Raw genomic sequence first — 26,351 nt, forward strand, 5'->3', positions numbered from 1 at the left:
GTATCACAGACATCTTCAGTACATGTAAAAAGCTAATTAAACAATAACTAGCAATTCCAAAAGGTGCCACCTAAGTAGCTAAGGTAAGATAACTAAAAAAGGTCATTAAATTTTCTAACTTATTTAAAAAAAATAGATAAATAAAAAAAATATATATGTATATATGTATACAAATTAAAAAAGTTAGAAAGATTAGCTGATTTAAAAAGTATTATCTCCCACAAAGGTAGACGTAGATCATCGGATCTGTTTAAGTTAGCAGAGTGAAGTAAAGTTTCACATGTTTCTTTATAAAGCCATTCCGTGAGGAACCAACTTTTGTGAAGGACTCTTGTCTTGTTCCAATGAACTCTATATCTAGTGTTGATGGCATACTCTGCAAGTCCAGACTTTTCATGTTCAAGGTATTGAATATATGACTTATGTTCTTCTAGCCAAATAAAAGCAGATTTTTATGTTTGTCTGAAATAAGATAACCCACAAGAGCAAGGAATCTGGTAGACAGCTGGATCACTGAGATGTGGAAGCTTGTCCTTTGGAGAAGTGAGAAAGGTGGAGATTTTTCTGATGGGTCAAAACAAAAATATTTAGTGAGTTTAATACTTTTGCTATGGATTCACTAATGCCTTGCACATAAGGAATGGAAATACGCATTATTTCTTCTGTATTTGAAGAGGAAAATATATCAACTACTCAAAGCTCTTTTGATGAAAGAATTCTTATATCCATTAGACAAAAAAGAGGAAATAATAATATTATTATTATTATTATTATTAGACACCTCCAGGGAGTCCAAAGACTCATTGAGGGAGAGTGTGTGCCAACAGCATCGAATGATTTGTCCCCTTCCAACTACTAACCGCGCTCAAACTTACTTAACTGAGCCATTAGTAGCAGAGACCCTACAATTGACCAACCTTTGCAGGCATATATCAATTCTTTCTGTAATAGTTCCTCTGAAGAACAAAAGGAGTGGGCCCAATGAACCAGTGCTTTAATAGTTCCTGCCTTTTGACTGGGATGGGTGATGAGATTTAGCATGGATATAATGGCCTGTATGAGTCTCCTTCCTATAAACTGAGAAATGTAGGTTACCATCTGATTGGTGAAGAATTAAAAAATCTAAAAAGGCTAACTGCTTATTTACTAATACTTCTAGGGTGAACTGGATCCTTGGATGAAGTGCATTTAATTTAATTCATCAAAAGAGCCATTCCAGATAGCAAAAAATCTCATCTACATATCTGAACCAATGAGTAGATCTAGGAGAAATTTCAAAAATACGTTGTTCAAAGTGCTGCATAAAGAAGTTGGCAGTTGTTGAAAGTTTTTCCACTTGGTTATACTATAAATTAAAAATACCAAGAAATTATATACTTGGTTTAATCCTTTATCCAAGTATAAGCAAACAAAGTTTGCACCTGAAGTATTTTCAGGACTGGGACAATTCATGCTAAAGGTGGTAGGACTTCACATCTCGTATAGAAAAATATGACTCCTGCATTATTTCAACCTTGGTATCACTTCTGGGTCTGGCTCCCACTGAGATCTCAATAAAGGTCGAAACCGGTCTGGGTGTCCGCACGGTTAGCCTAGTGGCTTTGCTCTTCACAACAATATGCCTGGGGGAGCAGTGTCCTAGGTTCCGTTCCCGTTGACGACGTGAGGAGCTCAAGGATCTTCCTCAGCCATAGCCAAGTTAGCCGGTCTTGAGCATGGACAACAGGGTTTTTTCTGCCAGTTTATCTGGGAGAAAAGGCAGGCAAACTGGCCCGTGAACACATGGATTCAGTCAGGAATACTGATCCAGCCATAGTTCTGATTCGTCAGCTATGCCGGTTCTGAGCCCGGATAAAATTTGGGGGGGGGGATAAGATGGTGCCGTACTTCCTCGTAAAAGGGACTCATGGCTGTTGTATCATCATACGAAATTTTATTACCGGTCTGGGTGGTGACCCTTCCATAATCCATAGCATTATACATGTCCACAAGGAGATGTGTTTTGCATTATGGGATACTAAGGCAAGTGATGTGAAGTCATACCACCTTTGCCACGAGTTGCCCCAGTCCTGAAAAAAACTTCAGATGCAAACTTTGTTTGCATACACTTGGATAAAGGATTAAACCAAGTATATAATTTCTTGGTATCTTTAATTTATAGTATAACCAAGTGGAAAAACTTTCAACAGCTATCTTTGTCTAAATCCAGAGTATTATAATAATAGTGTGACATCTTTTGGCAGATCGTATAGAAAAATATGACTTTTGCATTTCTTTAACCTTGGTATCACCTCTGGGTCTGGCTCCCACTGATGAAACCTCAATAAAGGTCGAAACTAGTCTGGGTGGTGACCCTTCCTATAATGCATAGCATTATGCATGTGTGCTTTGCATTATGGGATACTACGGCAAGTGATGTGAAGTCATACCACCAGTTGCCCCAGTCCTGAAAATACTTCAGGTGTAAACTTTGTTTGGTTACACTTGGATAAAGGATTAAACCAAGTATATAATTTCTTGGTATCTTTAATTTAAAGAAGTTGGCAATAGCAAGAGAAATAGGATTGCCTATTGCTGTTCCTTCGATTTGTCGATATAACTTGCTTTTAAAGGAAAAATAACCAGAATGTATTACAAAAAAACAAATATTTTTACAATGTCTGAAGGAAATTCTTGTTGCAGTAATTCAGTGGTGTCAGATAAAGGAGCATTAGTAAATAATGAAACAACATCTAGACCGATCATAATATCTGACACGTCCAAATGAAGATCCGAAATTTTATTTTTGAAATCCAAAGAATTTTTTATATTAGAAGCAGTTCCAGTTGAAGAAGTGAATTTTTGGAAGACCATACAATCTAGGTGGACGACAGAAGGAGGTTTGATGTTTTTTCTTTTGATCTTTAACCCATATAGATACATTATCTATAAGAGAAGTAAGTCTTTTTAATTGACTACCGGTAGGATCCGATATGAGGGGGCCTGTAAGTTGAATAGTTGTGGAACAATAGAGACATTTTTCTCTCTTATTCTCTTCTATCTTGATTAACTACAGCCTTCCCTTTGCCAGCTTTCATAATAATTAACTTTTATTATTCTTCAGTGATTTCAGTGCTTTTAATTCAGAGAGATAGACTAGGACAAGGAGGCATGGCTTTAAGAAGAATTTTTGCACATTCAAAACTCGTCCTGTTAGCTGTTCTTTGGGATAAGGATCACATACTTTTATCTATGTTATGGAAAAAATCCATCATGGGTACCTTTATTCGAAGCAATGCCGAAATTATGTTCTTTTGATAAAACAAGACATTCACTGTCTATTAGTGGATGGCCAGAAACATTGATAACTACTCTATCACAGGCATTAGTAATGGATCTAGGGAGGCTCATCAGTGAATCAAACTTGCGCTTTAGCTTATCACGAGAAGCATTAAAAACTTTTAAGTAAGAAGTCGATGATATGTGCAAAATAGCATTAAATGTTTCAGCCACTAATACAGATTCTAGAATGTTCTTGATATCAACAATTTCTCTATTTAAGAGGACAGGCGATTTTTTCCCTTCGTGTAGCTGATCATTTAAAAGTGACCTACTGGCCTTGAAATAAATCTGATGAGCTCTTTGAGACCTTAAACTTCTTTTACAGCAGGTAGGAATAACCTGAGCTATCTTACAGCACTTCAGGAATATTATTCTGTTAATGCATTTAGCCTTCTTTACTAATACATTGCCGTATCTAGCACACTGTTTGGAAGTAGACTCTGTAAAGTTCCGATATATGTTTCAGTAAGGAAATACCATGAATAGACATATTACTTAAAATTATAATAGCAGAATTAACTCACATAAAATATTATTTATTAGTAGAATTTTCACCTGAGTATCACAGGCATCTTCAGTACATGTAAAAAGCTAGTTGAACGATAACCTGACAATTCCAAACGGCGCCACCTAAGTAGCTAATGTAAGAAAACTAAAAAAGCTTTAAATTTCTAACTTATTAAAAAAATTAGATAAATAAATAATATATATACACACACACACACACAAATTAAAAAAGTTAGGAAAAATTAGCTGATTTAAAAATTACTACTGTACACCCACAAATGCGAGACTCTTCAACACTTCTGCACGTGTCAGAAGAAAAAGAATCCATTCCGATATTAGGGTAATCGATGCATTTCATAGGATGAGTGTTTATTATTATAAGTTGGAAAATTAGCTTTTCTTTCATGAAAATTTTAGTTCTTAAAGTAGTAACTATTTTGCTTGTACAGCAATCTGTAAATTTACATACAAAGCACGTGATTTCATGTGTTTGTGACCAATTCATGCATCCTTTATTTCTTTTCTCCCCTTCAGCATGAATTGACTATTCTTTGCACATTGCCAGCCTGGTTCTATGAAGTGTGGGCATACAATATCTCCCACAAAGGGGATGGATGTAGACCATCAGATCTGTTTAAGTTAGGAGAGTGAAGTCAAGTTTCACATGCCTATTTCATTGTCTTTGTGTTGTTATTGCTGACCTTCATACCATATCTATTGCCACAGTTATTCAGTTTAGTCAGGGAATCTTGCAGACTTGTAGTGGATTTATTTAGAAGTATAATATCATCTGCATAAAACAGATAGCTGACATTAACATCTCCAATTTTGATATCAGGTTTAATACTACTTTCCTTCATAATGTAACCCATATAGATAATGAATAACAGAAGAAATAATGTACATCCTTGTCCGACACCAGATTTAACATTAAACCATCTTTCTGTACTTCAATTCTAACTGCTGACTTACAACTCAAATAAAAACTAAGTATTGCTTGATATAATGCTCCATTTCCACCTTACAACTGTAATGTTTTGAATAGCTTCTCTCGGACGTTGTCATATGGATCTTTTCCAGATCTACAAAACTTAAATACAGATCTTTGTTATATTCCCATGATTTCTCAACTATTTGTTGCAAAGAGAAAATCTGATCCAACAGTTTCTATTTGTCCTGAATTCAGCTTGTTCTTTGCCGAGCTTCCCTTCCAGAACCTTTCTCAACTGTTTCTCAAGTATACTTGCATGAATCTTACCAGGAACACTCAGTAGGGAAATACCTCTGTAATTCTTACATTCAGTTTTATTTCCCTTTTTATATATGGGTACTATGAGAGTTACACTCCAATCATCTGGAATTCATCCTTCTGAACTATGCAGTGCAGCCACTGTAAGACTTTTATACCTCGATACTTAAGTATTTCTGGTCGAATATCATCTACTCCAGCTGCCTTTTTACATTTCAGGCTTTTGATGGCTTTTTTACTTCAAGTATGGATATATATTCCTGATTTCTCAACTGGTCATTGTTTTTTTACCACTGTGCTCTCACTGATTCTTTCATTTAGCAATATTTCGAAGTAATTACTCCATACATTAAGGATATCTTTTTCTCCTGGTTTCTTGTCCTTTATCATCTCTAATTCCTTTTACAGCACTCTTTCCATTTCTGAGCCTCTTCAACAATCTCCAGAATATCTTGCCACCTTCTTGATATTTATTTTCTATGTTCTTACCAAAGTCTTCCCATGACTTTTCTTTAGCTAGTTTTACAATAAGAAAGCTAGTTTAGCTTTCTTACCCTTGTCTCTGTATTCTCTAAGAGCACAAGCTGACTTATTTGCCAAGAACTTGTGATATGCTTTCTTTTTTTTCTTTTACTGTCTCTGCCATTGGAGAATATGGGATTGGATTATAAAATATTAGCATGGATAAGACAATGGCTGACTGACAGGTATCCACACAGAAATCAGGAAGAAGTTTGGACTCACAGATATAATAAAAACAATCTACAACAGCAAAAGAAGATGGGCAGGACATCTTGCCAGAATGAGAGACAACAGATGGACAGTCAGAGTTACAAACTGGTATCCGAGAGATACCAAAAGGAAACCTGGAAGACCAGCCTTAAGGTGGGAAGACCCAATGATTAAGAAAGTTGGAAGAAAATGGAGAAAAAAAGCCCAAGACAGGAATTGCTGGACTCTTAACGACCTGCAGTCATGGAGAAATCCTGACTGAAACCACAGGTCCATCAAGGTAATCTCACAGAAATAATGCTTGTATGCATACAGTTTATCTGTAGTGACACTGCTAAAATGAGCAGTGTTGGATTCACTTGTTGCATGCAATGACAAGTGCAAACGAATATCGACGAGTCTAGTTGCAATTGGCCGAATACGATAATTCCAACACTGCGTTAGATTGCAGTGCATTTGTTTTGTGTAACGATATAATTCTTATATAATTATATAATTCTAAAAATATAATTCTTTTCATATTTTCAACAGTGACACATATCATAATTCAGCCTGGTATCTATAATAAATAAATAATTATATGTTATTTTAACAGAATAAAATAAGATTTACAAAAAAATAGTTCACCCACACCACTAATACACACCAATAATAAGTTTTGTATCTCACAGAAATCACACACACAAGCATACAGTTTATCTGTAGCATTCACTTGTTATGTGCAATGACAAGCGTAAATGAATATCAGCGATTCGAACTGCATTTGGCCAAACGTGATAATTCCGGCAGTGCGTTAGATCGCAGTGCATTTGTTTCGTAATCTAAAGTGTTAATCGAACAATTCTGGTTATTAACTATTCAATCAATGTGGAAACATAAGTTGTAACCTTTAGCATGTTGTATTGCATTTATATGATGTTATAAGCATTGTTATTATTTATAAGCACAAACAAAATTTTATTTTTTCATTTTTTTCCTTGGGGGGTGCTGCAGTGTCACAGTGCTAATGTACAAGCTGCCACTGTGCAATACTGAAGCAGACTTGGACATGCAAAGATAAGGATGTCATTTTGCCTCTTTACAAGGTCAGGATGAGACCTCACTTGGACTATTATGAGCAGGTCTGATGTCCTTGTTTCTGTTGTGATTCTTATTTAGTGGAGAGAGTGTAAAGGAAAGTGTTAAGAATGATATCAGGATTGTGGAATAGTGATTATGAAGACATTGAGAGTTGTAGACTGCATACACTAGCAAACAGGAGAAATAGAGGTGATATAATTGAGACTTATCAATTTCTGAAAGGGGGCATGCATGTTTTATTTTATGGAAGGTGGCGAAAGGGTAAGAGGATATCCTTAAGCTGAGAATAAATATTGCCAAGAAGGGGATGAGCTCGATTTTTCTCTCCAAGAGTAGTGTGTGATTGGAATGGATTGGCATTAGATGTTGTATGTGCAAGCATTGTGAATGAATTCAAGAACAAGTATGATAGCTGGTGCCTGTAATATTTGGCCTTCCTAGATGAGTCGCTGGAAGTCTCTCTTAATAATAATAATAATGATGATGGTAATAATAATAAATAAATAAATATGTATATGAATCATATTATGAAAGAAAGTGTTATTAAAACTTTATTATTATTATTATTACTACGGGCGACTCCAAGGAGTCCTTATACTCATTGAAGGAGGCCATAAACATCATGTCCAGACAACTATTCGACATTCTCACAGTATCTATCATACCTTACCTTGAATTCATTCACTGTCATAGCACCCACAACAGACTCTGGCAGCTTATTCCACTCATTTACCACTCTAAAAGTAAAGAACCCCAGCTCTAACACCCTTACTAACCACACTGTTGCTTCCATAAATGTCCCCTAGTCCTCCCACCACCAGTCCTGATCTCAAAAATATCCTCTAAATTAATCCTATAGAAATCCTTCAGCAATTTGAATGTCTCAATCATATCTCCTCTTTTCTGCCTATCAACCAATTTTTGCAACCTACAAATCTTCAACCTGTTCTCATAAGGTTCATTCCATAGACCTGCTATCATCTTGGTCACTCGCCTCTGGATCCTCTCAACCTCCTCCCCATCAAGATGAAACCTAGGTGACCAAATCAGGGCACAGTAGTTGAGATGAGGTCTTATCAAGGATCGGTACAGAGGAACAATAACTTGTTATCTCTGCTCGTCAAAGTATTCTTCAGCAACCAAGTGATTTGATGAGCTGATTTAGCCATTTTTGCAATGTGTCCCCTAAACTTCATCTCCCTATCCACTAACACTCCCAAGTCCCTGGCCTCATCAATCTCCTGGAGTACAGTTCCACCAATGTGGTATACTGTTGCTAATCTTTTCACCCCAAAATGCATAACCTTACATTTTGTCACATTTAATTGACATTCCATTCTCCTCAGCCCAGACCTCCAATCTATCCAAATCATCCTGCAGGATTTTGACATCTTCTGCATTCACTATTGCCCTACCCAACTTTGCATCATCAGCGAACAAATGAACCGTTCCTCTTAGATCCTTCCCTATATCGTTAATGAACAAATTAAACAGCAGTGGTCCAAGAACAGAACCCTGCGGCACACTACTAGTCTTTCGGACTCTATTCCTGAATAAACTACTCTCTGATATCTCTCCATCAACCACCCACCCATCCATCTCACCAACCCTTTATCCATTCCCATATGTTGCAGTTTGCGGATTAGAATTCCATGTAGTATCCTGTCAAAGGCCTTAGCCAGATCCAGCAGTATCACTGTAAACCCATTACCTTTTTTCAATCTCAGCTGTCACTGTGTTGTAAAACTTGAGCAAGTTACTGAAGCATGATCTACCCTTCGCAAAGCCATGCTGTCTCCCATACAGTATCTCATTTTCATCAATCCATTCCTGTATTTTTCCCTTGACTACTTTCTCCAAGACCTTCACAACGACTCCTCATATGCTGATCGGTCGGTAATTTGCAACTGTAGACTTCGATCCTCCTTTATGCAGTGGAACTATTTTCCCCTCTTTCCACACCTTCAGAACTAAACCAGACCTGAGACTCAGATTAAACAACATAGTCAAGGGCACTGATAATTCTTTAGCCGCTTCACGTAAGACCCGTGCCGGTATATCATCCAATTCCACAGATGTATTCAAATTAAGGTTCTGTAATAGACTACTCACCTCCACTTCATTCACCACAATTCCCTTATAAACTAATGGTTCCTTCATTCTTTCAATGTCACCACCTGCATGATATACTCTTGCAAAGTGCTCACTCAGTAATTCCACTATATCGACTGATTCAGTGACCTCCTTGCCATCGGCATTCCTTAACTGCTGCTTTGCACTGTGTATTACTCTGCGTAACTGTGCGATCTCACTCCTTACAACTAATTCCTCATTTTTTTCATCATTTAAACCATTTTCTCTCTGTATAATTACTTTCACTCTCTCTCTCTCTTTGATCACCGCTCTCGTTGCCATCTTGTTCAACATCGCAGTTTCCTATCAAGCCACTATTTTTGCTCACATTCTGGCTTTCTTCTACCACAACAATCTCACGACCTGACACATACTTCAATTCCTCACTTTCCTTACACTTTCTACAGTCTCCCACCACTATCATTGTCCATCCAAACTCCAGCCTCTTTCGGGAAAACCATACATCCCACACACGCATCACACTGGACAAACTCCTTACATTAAAGTCTTTGAGCAAAGACGTCGTATTTTTGGACACTATTATTTTTCATCGCATTGGCACCATGTGCTACTCTATCAAACGTATCTTTAAAATACTAAGTTAAATAAAGCGGAATTCACACCAAAATCACACAGACACAACAAGCTACCAAAATAAACAATAATACGTTAAAGTTTAAACCAACATTCCAATTTTCACTCAAAATAATACTTAGCTTTCGGGAGTTCTTTGAAAACACCACACACCATGTAGCCCTCTAGTAGCTAATTAACCCTAATAATTATTAAAAGTGTCATTACTCTTACAAGGCCAGGCAGAAAAGGGATGAGATTATTTTTATTGCACCATGGTGTGTGTGTGTGTGTGTTAGTGAATTCCACTCTTACCCTCACTTTCAGTTTCTTGTCGGTAGGCTTAATACCTGTTGATTTATAAGTAATACTTTTAATGGGACAGGTGCACTCAACATTATAAATTAACTTCAGGGCTTACACATTTATCAAAAATTGTATAAAATTTTGTTTAAAATCTCCAATATATTTCATCCAACTTTATATGAACTATGTCAGGAAGACAGACTGTTAACTATATTCAAAAGACTAAGACACATGATATGTGTCTCAGCTAATATGCACATGAATTATGACTCATTGTGATATTTAAAAGATGAATCACAATAATGAGTTGTAATTTATGTTGTTTACTCATGTCTTGGTCACAGCTGAAGTATATGATATTACACTATTAGGGTTCAGAGGAACAATTTTAATAAAAGTTGCATAGATTAAAAAAAAACTTATGAGCAGTTCATAGTGATTACTTCCCAAAAGTTGGATATCTGCCTGTAGTCTGATCAGTTCTGGTTTGGATGATTTTGTAGAGTTTCACATGTTTCTAGGAAAGTATGATCAAATATGAACTTGTGGGAATTAAGTTTAGTCTGCTTCTAAAGAGCTCTGTGCCTAGAGTCAGTAGTGTGCAAAGCAAGGCCAGACTTGTTGGATTCCAAAAATCTAATATACCTAATACTTAGTCTAGCCATAAATACTCAGTTACAACTTGAACAGTACATAAACCTTTAATCTATCAGTAAAATGATTTACAGCTTTCAAAACATACAAACTGCATGTATAATGTCACATATATATCAGCACTCGATGTTCGAAATGTCTCCATTTTGCCTTTATCCATGTCCAAAATCTGTGAGGCCACATATTGATGATGGCACGCACAACTACCAATTGAAACGCTGCCACTGCTTGCTCCAAATCCACCTTCAGTCTGGCAATGCGAGTATGTTGTTTCTTGAAAGCTACTCTCTCTCTCTCTCTCTCTCTCTCTCTCTCTCTCTCTCTCTCTCTCTCTCTCTCTTTCAAGCCCTGAGCACAATTTGAAGTCCAATGGATTCAGATTGAGACTTCCAGGTGGCCAATCATATGACCATATTTGGTTAGGTACATTCCCTTCCACCCACTGTTGTGTGGTCCTCGCCTTGTGTGCAGGGGCTGAGTCGTGTTGGTAGGTCCACTGCATGCCTTGTTTCATGGCACACGTTTTAGCACAGTGTCTTGATACACTTTGGAGAGGGCATGACCTCTTTTTTTTTGCAGAAATGTAACTTGGATACCCCTGGGGCATATACCTGATCGTTTTATTCATTAAATGATCAGGTTTTTCCCAATTATCAATGGAGAAAATCTTCTCATCTGAAGAGGATATCTCTTTGTCTGCAGTTCGTGTACTGCCAGAGAAATGCCTTTGATTTTATTACCCTCTTCTGCATTAGTTGTGCTGTTTAGAAAGCAGCCAGTAGAACGACAATAGGCTCTTAAATACAGATCATCAGTCAGTACACATGACATTTTTCTTTGCGAAGTGTTCATCTCTAGCAATATCACTTTCTGCATTCTCACAGGATTATGGCAGATGCATGCCTTCAGAGTCATAACAAGCTGTTGCATCCTAATGTAGCATGATCAACCTGTTCTTTGACAGACTGCTACAATGGTTAATAGTCCGATACACAAATATATTACTGATTCCAAGTAGTTTTAGAGTGTTGAAAATAATAGGTGGCTGCATTCCAATCTTGTGCAGTGCAATTACAGCTAGACAACTCTTTCTGCTAATAATAATCATGCAAATATTGGCTGATCCACTAACACAACTGGGCTCGTACCATGATTCTATTATTCAGTGCAGAATGGCCAGTCTGTCCGAAAAAAAGAAGGTATGAGTACTTGAATAGACACCCGGTAAGGAAAGTGATAATAATGTATCCTTTGTGGATGATAGAAAGGGAGACAGTTTCCAAGCTGGTTTGAAGGAAGTGTATAGATTGAATTTTCAATTAATCCTTGCTGTTTGTTCTGAGGTTCCTTTAAGATAGGGTGTTGAAATTCTTTTCACATCAGATTGTAGTCTGGTAGAAGGATGACAATTATCAATAATTTTTTGAATGGTTATTTTGTTGTATCCATTACATATGAGATTGATTTTAATTTTATTCAGTTCGTCTAACAAAAATGAGTCAGAAGAGCATATTATATCAGCTCTACATGGGTGGTCTGAAAAGTTCTCGGCCTCAATCATAAATGGCAATACTATCGGCAAGATTTTTTTTTTCTAAGTTGGTACATCTGTCATAAGCATCCATGTGAAATTGCAAGTCATTCTGTCAAGTAGTTTGTTTTATACAGCTGTTTGAAGCAACAGTGTTCTCTATATCCCTAGAAATGGATAAAATTGAGTATTGTCATGTGGTTATAAAATTCTTTGTAAAAGAAGGTTTAACGCCAAAAGAAATTCATTCTAAGTTCATAAAAGTTTATGGGCATTCTTCGCCTTTGTTTTTGACAATAAAGAAAAGGGCTGCCGAGTTTAAACATTTCCTTATCAGCCTTGAAGATGATCCATGTGAAGGACTTCCAAAAAGTGTAGCAACACCAGATCTCATTGATCAGTGCACGATATTGGTATTGGATGACCGGCGAGTCAAAGTGCTTAAAATTGCTGTGACTACACGTTCAAAAGAACATGTAGGATACATTTTGTATGAAGAATTGCAAATGAAAAACCTTTGTGCATGCACAGATCAAAAACACACTTGCATGAAAATCTCTGAACAGTGCTTGGAGCATTTTAACAAGAATAAAACTGATTTTGTGCATCAATTTATTACTATGGATGAGACTTGAATTCACCATTATAACCCAAATCCAAACAGCAGTCAAAACAGTGGACAGAAGCTGGTTGTTCAGCACCAAAGAAGACAAGGTCATGGCATTGGTGTTTTGGTATGTTAAAGGTATTTTTTTATTAATTATCTTGAATAGGGTAAAACAATAACCAGGAAATATTATTCCGATATTTTAACTTTACCAGACTAGACGAAAAAATTCATGAGAAAAGACCCTGTTTGCAGAAGAAAAAATCATCTTTCTTCAGGACAGTGCACCTGCTTACAAAGTTGTTTTGGCAATGGGATAATTAAGGGATCTGCACTATGAATCGTTGGAACATCCACCCTATTCCCCAGATTTGGCTCTCACTGACTTCTATCTCTTCCCAGAACTAAAACTCTTCCTCGCTGGTTTTTCTTCGAATCAAAAGGTGATTGCACCTGTAGAGGGATATTTTGCAGATCTTACTGAGAACCACTACAGGGACGGGATAATAGCGGTGGAGCATTGCTGGAATAAATGTATTAGTCTTATGGAAGATTATGTTGAAAAATAAAAATAATTTTGAAATTATAAATTCGTTTTTTCATTGTTAGGGCGAGAACTTTTCAGACCATCCTCGTATGTAGATGATGTGTTCTCTATTTGGCCTCATGGCTCAGACACATTAGACTCCTTTCTCAGTTACCTCAACAGCCTACATCCAAGAATCCAGTTTAAAATGGAAAAGGAAAATAACAATAGTTTACCCTTCCTAGACACCTTAATTACATGCCTTCATAATGGTACACTTTCCTTCACTGTATATAGAAAACCTACGCACACAGGCAGATACATTCACAAACTCTCCCACCACTACCCCGCTCTACAATATCGCATTATTGAAACTCTAATCAAGAGAGCCCACAATCTTTGTTCCATTGTTGGAAGTTTTTCCCAGTTGGTTAGACTATAATAAATTTAGTTTAATCCTTTATCCAAGTGTAAGCAAACAAAGTTTGCACCTGAAGTATCTTCAGGACTGAGGCAACTCGTGGTAAAGGTGGACCAAGCTCTCATCACTACTTGTCTTAGTATCTCCCATAATGCAAAGCACATCTCCTTACGGACATGTATAATGCTATACATTAAGAGAAGGGCCACTACTCTGACCTGTTTTGGCCTTTATTGAGGTCTCGTCAGTGGGAGCCAGACCCAGAGGTGGATACTAAGGTGGAAGCAATCGAGAAGTCATATTTATCTATATGAGTTGCATTTATCCTTTATCCAAGTGTAAGCAAACAAAGTTTGCGCCTGAAGTATCTTCAGGACTTGGGCACATTATTTGGACATGTATAATGCTATTCATTAAGGGAGGGACCACTACCCAGACCGGTTTCGACCTTTATTGGTGGGAGCAAGACCCAGAGGTGGTGATACTAAGGTGGAAGCAATGGAGAAGTCATATTTACTTATACGAGTTGCCAAAAGGTGTTTCATCTTATTATTAAATTACTCTGGATTTAGAGAAAGATGTTGGAAGTTTTTTCCCACTTGGTTAAACTATAATAAATTTAGTTTAATCCTTTATCCAAATAAGCAAACAAAGTTAGCGCCTGAAGTATCTTCTAGGCTGAAGCAACTCGTGGTAAAGGTGGACCAAGATCTCATCACTACTTGTCTTAGTATCTCCCATGGTGCAAGGCACATCTCCTTGCAGACATGTATAATGCTATGCATTAAAGGAAGGGCCACGATCCGGACCAATTTCGACCTTTATTGAGGTCTCATCAGTGGGAGTGAAAAAAAACTTCCAACATCTTTCTCTAAATCCAGAGTAATTAAATAATAAAGTGAAACATCTTTTGGCAGCTTGTATAGGTAAATATGACTTCTGCATTGCTTCCACCTTAGTATCACCACCTCTGGGTCTGGCTCCTACTGACGAGACCTCAATAAAGGTCGAAACTGGTCTGGGTAGTGGCACTTTCTTTAATGCATAGCATTATACATGTCCGCAAGGAGATGTGCTTTGCATTATGGGAGATACTAAGACAAGTAGTGATGAGAGCTTGGTTCACCGTTACCATGAGTTGCCTCAGTCCTGAAGATACTTCAGGTGCAAACTTTTTTTGCTTACACTTGAGTAAAAGATTAAACTAAATTTATTATAATCTTTGTTCCAGTGGAACCGCCCTTTCAACTGAACTCAACCACACACACAACACCTTCCTCTCCAATGGCTGCAGCGATTATAGTATTAAAATAATAATCAGTTCCTCCCCCATACGCTGGCCATCTCTTCAGAAAGAGTGCAGAAATGTCATCACCATACCCTACATCCGTGTCACATCGGAAAAAATAGCTAAAACTTTAAAAAGGTACAACCTTCACACAGCATTTAAGCCCCACTGCACTTGCTACCCTTATCCATTCAACAAAAGATCAGCTCTCTCGGTGCCTGGAGTTTATAAAGTACTCTGTTCTCTGTAAGCTGGCATACCTTAGACAGACAGGTTGATCACAACCGTCTGCTTAGAAGAACACAAGTCATACATCTGCAACCACGACTGTGGTCAGTCAGGCCTGGGATCTCTTGGAAAAGAAACCACAATGCTCCACCACAGTAAATTCAAAAAAGAGAGACTATTTTTAAAATCTGCAGCAGCTCTCTGAAATTAACCAAATTTAATAAATGCAGTTACATTCTAAGCCATCTACAATCGCCCATAGAGGGCGCACCTCCTATCTAGTTGGTGCACCCTCTTTTTTTAGTTAGGGTGCATGCTTACAATGGAATCCCTCTATGTGTGTTATAGAATTTTTTTTTTTTTTTTTCTCTCCAGATATATTTTAATTTAATTCTATAACACTATTGCATGCATAGAGGGATTCCATTGTAAGCATTCGCCCTAACTGTATGTGATTCCTAGTATTGTTTGAATTAACTGTACTGACAATGTTACTTAAGACAAAGTATTTACTTTTGAAAAATCTTATTACTGTGGTTATGTGTTTATGTTTAGTCATGAATGCGCCACATGTTTCATTATACAACAAATGATACATCTTAGTTTATTTGAATTTGGCAGTACAGTATATTCATTGTTATTATCAAGTTGCCAATATTAGTTCAAAGACAATTTTTTGGTTTATGGTTCTGAATGAAATGTATATAATTGTGCTTCCCTATTTTAGGTATGCACAGGAGGAAAAAGGAAAAAAGATGAAATTAGTGTAGACTGTTTAGACTTTAATAGGAAGATTTTACACACAGCATGGCACCCTCAGGAAAATGTTATTGCTGTAGCTGCAACAAATAACCTGTATATATTCCAGGAAAGGTTCTAGTTCATAGAACAGAATTAATATTTCAAGCCAGGTAAAGCTCGAAACTTTTTTTTTTTAAGTGAGTATATCAGAACATTGTTCAGGATAGGAATAGTATGTAAATTTATTAATAATTTACATACTATTTAATAATTTACATAAAAATTTATACTCAAAATTAGGTACTTAAACTGTTGACAAAGTGTTCTCTCTCTCTCTCTCTCTCACATACACACACTAACAGACAGGTCATTTATTTTTTGATGGAAATCGGAAACGTTGCATGTCTCTTCACCAGAAAAATGAGTTTAATTCTAATGGTCTCTCATAAACAAATCTTGTGCTTTGAAAGACTTTGCATATAGAATTTTGATTAAAGAATAAACTGTAAAACCTTAGTACTGTGTTCAGAAAGTATCTGGATTGCTGATGCACAAAGAATAAGAGACTTATGGAACATATAGTTTAATTTCTTCTAAGTGAGCCCGTTTCACAGAGAGCTTCTATAGCTCAGTCAGCATAGATGAAGCCCAATGATTGGGAAGACTTGGATTAAAATCCCATCCAGAATGCAAAAAAAAACTTTATCAGGGCTTTTCAACTGAAAGTGAGTTAACTAGTCTCATACAGAGATGCAGGTTTTTTCCCACAACCAAGCAAGCTGGCCAGTAGAGCCCGCATTCAATTTACAGATATAAATATATTGCATGCAATAGTAATATAGTAATATATTGGTTACATAAAATGATGGTGAATGCCTGTGTGAGCATCCTGACCATTGTATTATCATATCCTAAATAAATAAAGAAATCTTCTTCCATAGTAACATACTTCCTAGAATTTCTGCCTCTGCTGGAAATATATATGAAAATTCATTTTTAGGATGTCCAGAAGTGTATTCATTAGATATCACTAGTAAACCTATCCAAAAATAATAAATTGTCACACACACACACACACACACAGTTCTGGTAACTTTTTTAACAACTGACTCACTAAAAAAAGTATATATGTAATTATTAATAAGTTTAGCTGATTTACAATTTGGAATACAAAAACTTCAAAAAGTAATAATTTGTTCATTTTTTATTGTGATTTTTGCTAAGCTGTTGTATCTGTAGTTGCATTCCAATCCACTAACTCTTCCCAATAGATTTATCATCATTAAATCCACTACACAGTTTTAATCTTTCAGATGCACAGATAATGTTTCAGTTTAATGAGTATAATTTGTACGAGGATGAGAAATAGTTTAACAATAGATCACATATTGGATTTAATATGTGATCTATTTTTAGACTATTTCTCACCCCCCATACAAATTATGTTCTTTTGGGGACAGTGTTTTTGTGGCTCACTCCTCACATCTAGATGGTTGTTGGGTTGGTTTAGTTTAATATCAGGTAGTCATAGATTAATGATATAATTAGATTCATGACAATTCTAGAAATGCAAAATTTTGATGGATATTGAGCATAAGAAAAAGGATGTTGAAATAAGTGCATCCTGGCTGGATTTTGCAGTCATTGTGGATTGAAGTCTGTGTTCTCTGCAGTTTATAGCCATTGGTTGGTGTGTGCAAGCCAGCTCCCACGCACCACTGTGCGTGTGTGCGTGCATGCGTTTATGCTTTTATTTTCCTTACTTCACTTCTTAGCACCTGTAGTAAATACAGTGTGATATATATATATATATATATATCATGATATCCGTCTTTTAGGGACCAGTGCATTTCATAAAAGGGGGGGGGGATAAAAAGTAGAACTAAAGTTGGCAAAAATCAAAGTGAAATGAAGCACAATTACAAAAAATTATAGATCCATAGATTCATTCATTTTATAGTTTAATTTTAATTAAATATATATTGAAGGGTTGGAGCAAAATGACTGGAAGAAGACTACACAGCCTATAAAGAATTCAAAGAGCCGACTGGAGCTTCTGACAAAATGGGTAATCTTTACCTTCCTGCAGTGTGTCCTGTTAGTGGGTGTCCATCCAGATACTGAATCAATGAAATGGGTTTGAATTTATTGGAAAGTATTGGCTCAAACCCCTGTATGTAGCACATCTTACCATTTTGACAAAAGAAATAAGGCAACAGCAATGTGTTGAAGTAGGTACTTCTAACACCAGACTGTTTCTTTGCAATCTACAGTAACTTGTATAGCTTTTTGCTGAAATTATTCGAACTTACAAATACATTTTATATTTGTAAAAGTGTTGATATTTGTGGCATACAAAAGTAAGTACAGTAGCGTTAGTTTGAAATTTTTTTAAGAAAAAGAAATACTACTTTTATTATTGCTGCTTTGCCATTTCTGAAATTATCTGTCTTGGAAATACTAGATAATAATCCTTTCAGCTTGAGGAAAAGACTGAAATCTTATTCATTCTCTCTGCTATTGAGAAAGAAAAGAATGCAAATTTCTCAGGGGTCACACTAAAGTATCTCCAGCATTGGAGTATTCATCAGCAGCATCTTGTTGATGAATGTCTTTCAGTTCTTTGTTTGATTAGCAGACATCCTTAACTGAAATACTGATAGTTCTTTTATAGGCCCGATACAATATTTATGTCAAAATAATTCCTTAATTTATTATAATCACAATTTCAGTTTTAGTATTGAAAAATTATAAATTTTATGATACAATTATCTTGGAAAGAAAGGATCAGAATTTAAAAAAAAAAAAAATAATAAATAAATAAAAAACTGTGCATGTGCTACATAGGCTTTCAACTTCTTTGGAGGGGTGTGGGGTTACCTGTGCATTCAACCTGCAGATATTTCAAATTATAATTTATTTTCAAAACTATTCACGACATTGAAAACGTAAATTACTTGGGACGCATGCACTTGTGCATTTTTTGTGTACAATATTAGTAAAAGTATGGTTACTTTAAAAATGCCACATATCTAAACTAGCAGTAAATGCATTTTTCAAATTTGCAGTGATTTTTTCTTTGTACTGCAAGTAAATACCAAATAATAAGAAAACATAATATTTTCTTATTCATTTCAGAACGAAATGTTATTTATAGTGTTCTTTCTTGTTTTCTTTGGTTTTTCAGAAGAAAGTGCTTAAGATTATTCGCTTGCCATTTTTGCCAACTGAACATTAAATATTATTATAAGAATGACATTAATAATTGATATTGCATTGATTGCATGATTTACATAGAGCTTGCAAATACTTGCTTTGTTTCAATTTATAATGCATTAATCTTAGAAATGGGGGGTGGGGGATTAGCTGCAAGCTCTGCAGATAACATACATTATTATAAATGTCATGATTTGTTTTCTGTAAATTAAACTGTAAGCATTCTATGAAGTCATTTATAAATAGAATTATAATTAAACAAGATGTGATTTTAAAAGAAACACTGAACTTTTTAATAAATCTCTTTAAGATTATTTTATGAAATAACTGTTTCATGAAAGTAATTATCTTCAATAAAGATTTCTGTGAACAAAAAAATGAACTGTCTTTCTAACCATGATTAGGCAATGTTACCAAAAAAATAAAAATAATATATATTTATACTGGCATGGCATTTCTTTTTAGAGTAATAGTTAATAGTTAACAAAATGAGGGTTCATTACAAGAATGGCAGGAACAAGACCTGGAGGAAGACCAAGGTTGACAGTATTGGAGAGCTGACAGATAAGGAAAGAAATTGTTTGTTAAGCTAGCAATAATCTAAAACTTAATTATGTAGTACTTTTATAGTGATGTGGCATTGTCTTGTTTCATTTCTGTAGTAGGATTTCTAGTTTCATTTTGTCTTTCTTACTTTTTTCCTATATGCAGTACATGTGAGGACCTCCTAGTTCATGTTCTCTATGCTGTAAATATTTCATTAGGGAAGCAGTGCCTCCTCCAATTGAGGATACAGTAATAAAGCAGTTTCAACAGGCTGGCCTTTAGATAGTACACAGGACTAAACTGCTTGGTAACTCTTTAGGAGGCTTCCCAATCAACTTGTAAATAATTCTGCTGCTGCTTACTTTTCCAGATTGTGCTTGGAGAGAGAGTCTGAATATATTAGTTTGCAGGACACTGTCCAAGGCCACATTTAGATTGGAGCGTGTGAGAGTGGTGACCTTAAGTCCTTCATTCTTCACATCAAACCCTTACTCTATAATTTTTTCCTATTCCTTTATCTATTACTATGACAAACAACATAAATAAATTTTGGAGTAGAAATAAATATCTCAAAAAATACAAAAACAATGATAATAAATAAATAAATAAATACACATACTTCCCCCCCCCCAAAATATATATATATATATATATATATATATACGTGGGTGGTCTGAAAAGTTCTCGGCCTAACAATGAAAAAAACGAATTCAGGCAATAACAATCAAGGAAAAGAAGGAGTAGCCATAGTATTCAACACAAAATACGAGGCTAATCTTCTTGAATGGCAGTCAGTCTCAAGTAGAGTAATGTGGGCAAATATCCGAATGGGGAACTGGACAATGAGACTTATTTGTGCCTATGGTCCCACAGAAGGCTCTACTAAGGTAGAAGTGGAGGAATTTTTTGAGGCTTTAGAAAAAGCAACTGACACAATGAAAAAGGAAAAGTTGGTCCTTGTTGGGGATCTAAATAGTAGAGTAGGAAATGATTGTGAGACATACAAAAATATTTTGGGAAAATTTGGAGAAAAGAGCAAAGCTAATAATAATGGCAAATATCTGTTGGATTTCTGCTCAGGACATGGACTGGTTATTACTAACACCATGTTCCAACATAAAAATGTGCACAAATTCACATGGAGAGAAGAGGCTAGGAATAAGAAAAGTCTCATTGACTATGTTATTGTTGATAGTGATGTTTTCTCGCTGGTGCAGGACACCAGAGTGTACAGAGGATTTGAAATTGGAAGTGATCACTATTTAGTCTTGAGCAGAATAAAATTGAATTTCATATTGAAAAGAATAACATGTAAGAAAGTTTTAAAGCGAATAAAAGTTGAGCAGCTCTCAGATGTAAACTGTAGACTAAAATACAGAAATATTATTGAAAAGAAAATGAAAGAGTTTGAGAACAGGAATCAAACCTTGGAGATTCAGTGGCAAACTCTGAAGGAAACATTGATTGATTCTGCCAGAGAGGCATGTGGTGAGGTTGTGTGCAAAGATAAAAAAATCAGAACTTCCTGGTGGACACAGGAAGTTAAAGAGGCAGTGAAGGAAAAGAAGAAAGCATATCAAAAGTTCCTGGCAAATAAGTCAGCTTTTACTCTTACAGAATACAGAGACAAATGTAAGAAAGCTAAACAGTGTGTAAAACTAGCTAAACAAAAGTCATGGGAGGACTTTGGCAAGAATATAGAAAATAAATATCAAGAAGGTGGCAAAATATTCTGGAGGTTGTTGAAGAAGCTTAGGAATGGAGGAAAGAGTGCTGTAAAAGGAATTAGAGATGATAAAGGTGAAATGAAAACAGGAGAAAAAGATATCCTTGAAGTATGGAGTAATTATTTTGAAAAACTGCTAAATGAAACAAGCAGTGATGACAGCACAGTGATAAAAAACACTGACCAGGCATGCAGTCAGGAATACATATCCATACTTGAAGTAGAAAAAGCCATCAAAGGCTTGAAATGTGGAAAGGCAGCAGGAGTAGATGATATTCGACCAGAAATGCTGAAGTATGGTGGTATAAGAGTCTTACAGTGGCTGCACTGCATAGTTCAGAAAGCCTGGACAGAGGGACGAATTCCTGATGATTGGAGTAGAGCTCTCATAGTACCCATATATAAAAAGGGAAATAAAACTGAATGTGAGAATTACAGAGGTATTTCCCTACTGAGTGTTCCTGGCAAGATCTATGCAAGTATACTTGAGAAACGGTTGAGAAGAATTGTGGAAGAAAAGCTTGGGGAAGAACAAGCTGGATTCAGGCCAAATAGAGGCTGTCAGGATCAGATCTTCACTTTACGACAAATAGTCGAGAAAGCATGGGAATATAACAAAGATCTGTATTTAAGTTTTGTTGATTTGGAAAAGGCATATGACAAGGTGCCAAGAGAGAAGCTATTCAATACGCTGCAGTTATATGGTGTCAATGGGGCATTATATCAAGCAATACTTAGTCTGTATTTGAGTTGTGAGTCAGCAGTTAGAATTGAAGGAAGTACAGGAAGATGGTTTAATGTTAAATCTGGTGTGAGACAAGGATGTACATTATCCCCTCTGTTATTCATTATCTATATGGATCACATTATGAAGGAATGTGGTATTAAACCTGATATCAAAATTGGAGATGTTAATGTCAGCTCTTTGCTTTATGCGGATGATGTTATACTTCTAAATAAATCCGCTACAAGTCTGCAAGATTCTCTGACTGAATTGAATAGCTGTTGTAATAGATATGGTATGAAGGTTAGCAATAAAAAGACAAAGACAATGAAAATAGGCAGAATCATTGAAAATGTCAACTGTGTTGTGAATGGAGAACCTGTGGAACAAGTAAAACATTTTAGCTACTTGGGCACAATTTTTACTGAAGATGGTAAACTAAATATAGGAATAGACAACAGAATCAGCAAAGCTGGTATCGTGGGAAGTCAATTGAATAAATTCATATGGAATAAGAAAGAAATTAGTCGGAACACTAAATTAGCTGTATACAAAACTGTGTTCAAACCAATTTTAACTTATGGATCTGAGAGCTGGGTCAGAAGTAAAACACTTGACCAAAGACTAGAGACCGCAGATATGAGAGTCCTGAGAAAGATTAGAGGCGTGAACAGATGGCATCAATGGCAATATCATATTAAAAATGAGGATATTAGGAAAGAACTTGACATTGTCAGCATCCAGGAATGCGTTAGCAGAGCTAATCTCAGATGGTATGGTCACTTAAATAGAATGGGAGAGGAAAGATTAGCAAAACAAGTGTTCTCTGCCAGGTTGGCAGGAAAACGACCCAGAGGAAGACCAAGATATAGGTGGATTGATACGGTACAAAGTGCCTTAGACGATAGAAATATAAGATCTGATAATGTTGGAGTCTTGACAAGTAACAGACTGATTTGGAGGAAAATTGTAGATAGGAAGTTAGTAATGATGTAATTTTTTCATGTAGTACTGTCATATCCTGTACACCCCTTGAGGGTACATGGCAGGAATTTGATGATGATGATGATGATGAAAATTAATTTTATTTTTCTACATAATCTTCCTTAAGACTAGTACATTTATTCCAGTGATGCTCCAGTGCCATTATCCCATCCGTGTAGTGGTTCTCAGTAAGATCTGCAAAATACTTCTCTACAGCTGCAATCACCTCTTGATTCAAAGAAATATGCTGACCAGAGAGGAAGAGTTTTAGTTCTGGGAAGAGATAGAAGTCAGAGGGAGCCAAATCTGGTTAATATGGTGTATGTTCCAACAATTCATAGTGCAGAACCCTTAATTATCCCATTGCCAAAACACCTTTTTGGGCAGGTGCAGTGTCCTGGTGAAAGGTGATTTTTTTTCTTCTGCAAACTAGGTCTTTTCTCACAAAAGTTTTTGTCTGGTCTGGTTAAAAGATCAAAATAATATTTGTCAGTTATTGTTTTAACCTTTTCAAGATAATTAATAAACAAAATGCCTTTAGCATCCAAAAACACCGATGCCGTGACCTTGTCTTCTTTGGCACTGAACAACTGGCTTCTGCGCACACTGTTTTGACTGCTGTTTGGATTCTAGTGTGTACTTGTGAATCCAAGTCTCATCCATTGTAATAAATCAACTCACAAAATCAGTTTTATTCTTGTTAAAACACTCCAAGCACTTTTCAGAGATTTTCATGCGAGTGCGTTTTTGACCTGCACGGCACCCATCCTGTGCAAATCTTTTTCATATGCAATTCTTCATGCAAGATGTATCCTACATGTTCTTTTGAAATACCTATAGTCTCAGCAATTTCACGTACTTTGATTTGCCAGTCATCCAATACCATATTGTGCAATCGATCAATGATTTCTGGTGTTGTTACACTTTTTAGACGTCCTTCACATGAATCATCTTCAAGATTGGTAGGGCCGTGTTTCAACTCGGCAGTCTATTTCTTAATTGTCAAAAATGAAGGAGAAGAAAACGAAGTTCATAAACTTTTATGAACTTCGAATGAATTTCTTTTGGTGTTAAACTTTCTTTTACAAAGAATTTTATAATCGCACAATACTCAATTTTATCCATTTCAAGGGATACAGACAACAGTTTGGCTTCTGACAACTGCATAAAAAAAAATACTTGATAGAATGACTTGCAATTTCACATGGATGCTTATGACAGATGTGCCAACTTAGAAAAAAAAAATCTTTTCAGTAATGTTGCCATTTATGGTTGAGGCCGAGAACTTTTCAGACCACCCATGTGTTATATAAACAGTATTTATACATCTCTTAGGAGCTGGGTTTTACATTATGAGAGAATATTAAAGTTAGTGACAGAGCTTGCTCCACCTTTCATGGAGTTGCCCTGGTGTTGTACTACCCAAGTGATCATTTACACTTGGTTCTGCCGATAGTTTTTTCGGCATTGAGACTCTATGGATGTCGATGGATTTCGACCCGGGTTTCGTACCCGGCTGTGGAATAAAACGGGATTTACCATCTCCCGCCCAATCATTTATTTTCAGTTATTAAATTTTGTAATCGAGTATGTAGATTCGCATACTAGCAGTAAGTCATCTTTTAGCCTTTTTTAATATTTTTTTACATTTCCTGCTATTTACACTTTTTTCCATCAATCCCATGAAAAGTGTAAAAAATGGGTTTTTACTGTATGTATAGAAATAAAAATCACAATTGCATATCCAATAGGGAAAAAATTTAAACAAAAGCCTTCTAGATTGACTTCACCAACATCTCACATTTCAATACTATCAGTGATGTGCACCATGAACTACATACATCGAAACCTGATATGCTATTCATCACAATTGCTGTCATCCTAAGTAGCAGCAGCATGTCACCTCAACTTTCTTCACTACATTCTCCATGAGGCCTTTTGCAAGGTCGAATTTGCATATTTGGCAGATCTAATAACAAAAATTTTTCAAAAAAAAAAAACATGTTTATCAAACTGGGAATCCTATTTATATGATCGTCTTTGGCTCAAGATACCCTTACCTCTCTTTGTTGCCTTAATTTGCTGCTTCTACTGTTTTTTTTCTAACTATGGTGATCTTACTGTTTATCTCAGAAAGTCGATCACATGCAATCTAATTAACTCCAATACTGAGATAATATTCCTAGGTGATTTCAGTTATTACTAATCAGACTGGCTTCACTTCTCCAGTTTTGCCAACCAAGCTGTAAAAGAAGGTGAACTGTTTACTCTCAGTAATGATTTAACACACACTGTTCCCTAGCCCCCCAGAATTCTTGATAATCCTCATCATTTTCCTGGTAGTCTTGCACTACTTTGGCAAGATGGGCAGTTCTTGGATTGCTTGGCCAAAATCACTCAGCTAGAATCCCTGCCTGCAAAGGTCAGTAGTGTTGTAGTAAGTATCTTATCCCAAGTCTGGGAACAGCCCAAGGTTTGCTGTGGTGCTTATATACCATCCAAGGTAACCCTGGCATTCTAATCTTAACTCATTTATTGCTTGTGATACTGGGTGTCCAGTGGTAGGTGAGGAGCTCTGACACCAAACAAACAAACAACACTTTGAGCATGAACTTATAGCCTCAAATTTTCAAGGGCCCTCATGATGTCCATTCAATTATTGATATAGATACAGCTTTTGATAACAGAAGTAAGAAACAAAAGACATTTGACACTGATATCAGTGTACCAATGTTTCTCATTATCCATGCAACAGGTGTAAAGAAAGTAGGGAAAATGTTACTCTTCTTTATTCAAAATGGTTTAAAGACTAGCAGGATCTCCCACAATACTTACAGAATTATGTTGTGGTGATATCATTATGGAAACACTGCAGATGTTTCCAAACATTCAGCAACACTACAAAACTACTAAAGAGCAGATGGGTGGAATACCAATCACAGGAACACTTCATAAAAAAAACTATACTCTTCTACAGGAGCAATATCAGAATGAGGTCTCTTTGATGTTCCTAATTAGGAGATATGTTCGGAGATTAAAGATCAGGAAATGACAGGTATGAGGTGTATCATGATAGGTAGGGATAATTATCCCAGTTCCAACCAGGAACATCATCCTTACTTTTACACCTAAATTTCAACATCTATAAATGCAGAATACCTCAACTGTACTGTTAGGCTCTACATCCATAATCTAACTGAGATGCTTTTAAATATCAGAACTATGCACATTCCCAAACTGCCTGTGCTCGATATGGTA

At 36.1% G+C, this 26,351-nt stretch overlaps 1 protein-coding gene across 1 annotated transcript in view; it reads left to right on the forward strand.

Moving 5' to 3' along the window:
* The window catches only part of tws (protein phosphatase 2 regulatory subunit tws), a 508,363-nt gene that overhangs the window by 432,870 nt on the left and 49,142 nt on the right, over nucleotides 1-26,351 (forward strand). Inside the window, exon 9 of the mRNA XM_090390994.1 lies at nucleotides 15,884-16,067. Within this exon, the coding sequence (XP_090247120.1) occupies nucleotides 15,884-16,036 (153 nt within the window). The 3' untranslated portion in view covers nucleotides 16,037-16,067. The remainder of the gene's footprint in view (nucleotides 1-15,883; nucleotides 16,068-26,351) is intronic.

Source organism: Typopeltis vanoorti, chromosome 4 (genome assembly GCF_054136105.1).
Source record: "Typopeltis vanoorti isolate ZY-2024b chromosome 4, IOZ_Tvanoo_1.0, whole genome shotgun sequence".
NCBI lineage: Eukaryota > Metazoa > Arthropoda > Arachnida > Uropygi > Thelyphonidae > Typopeltis > Typopeltis vanoorti.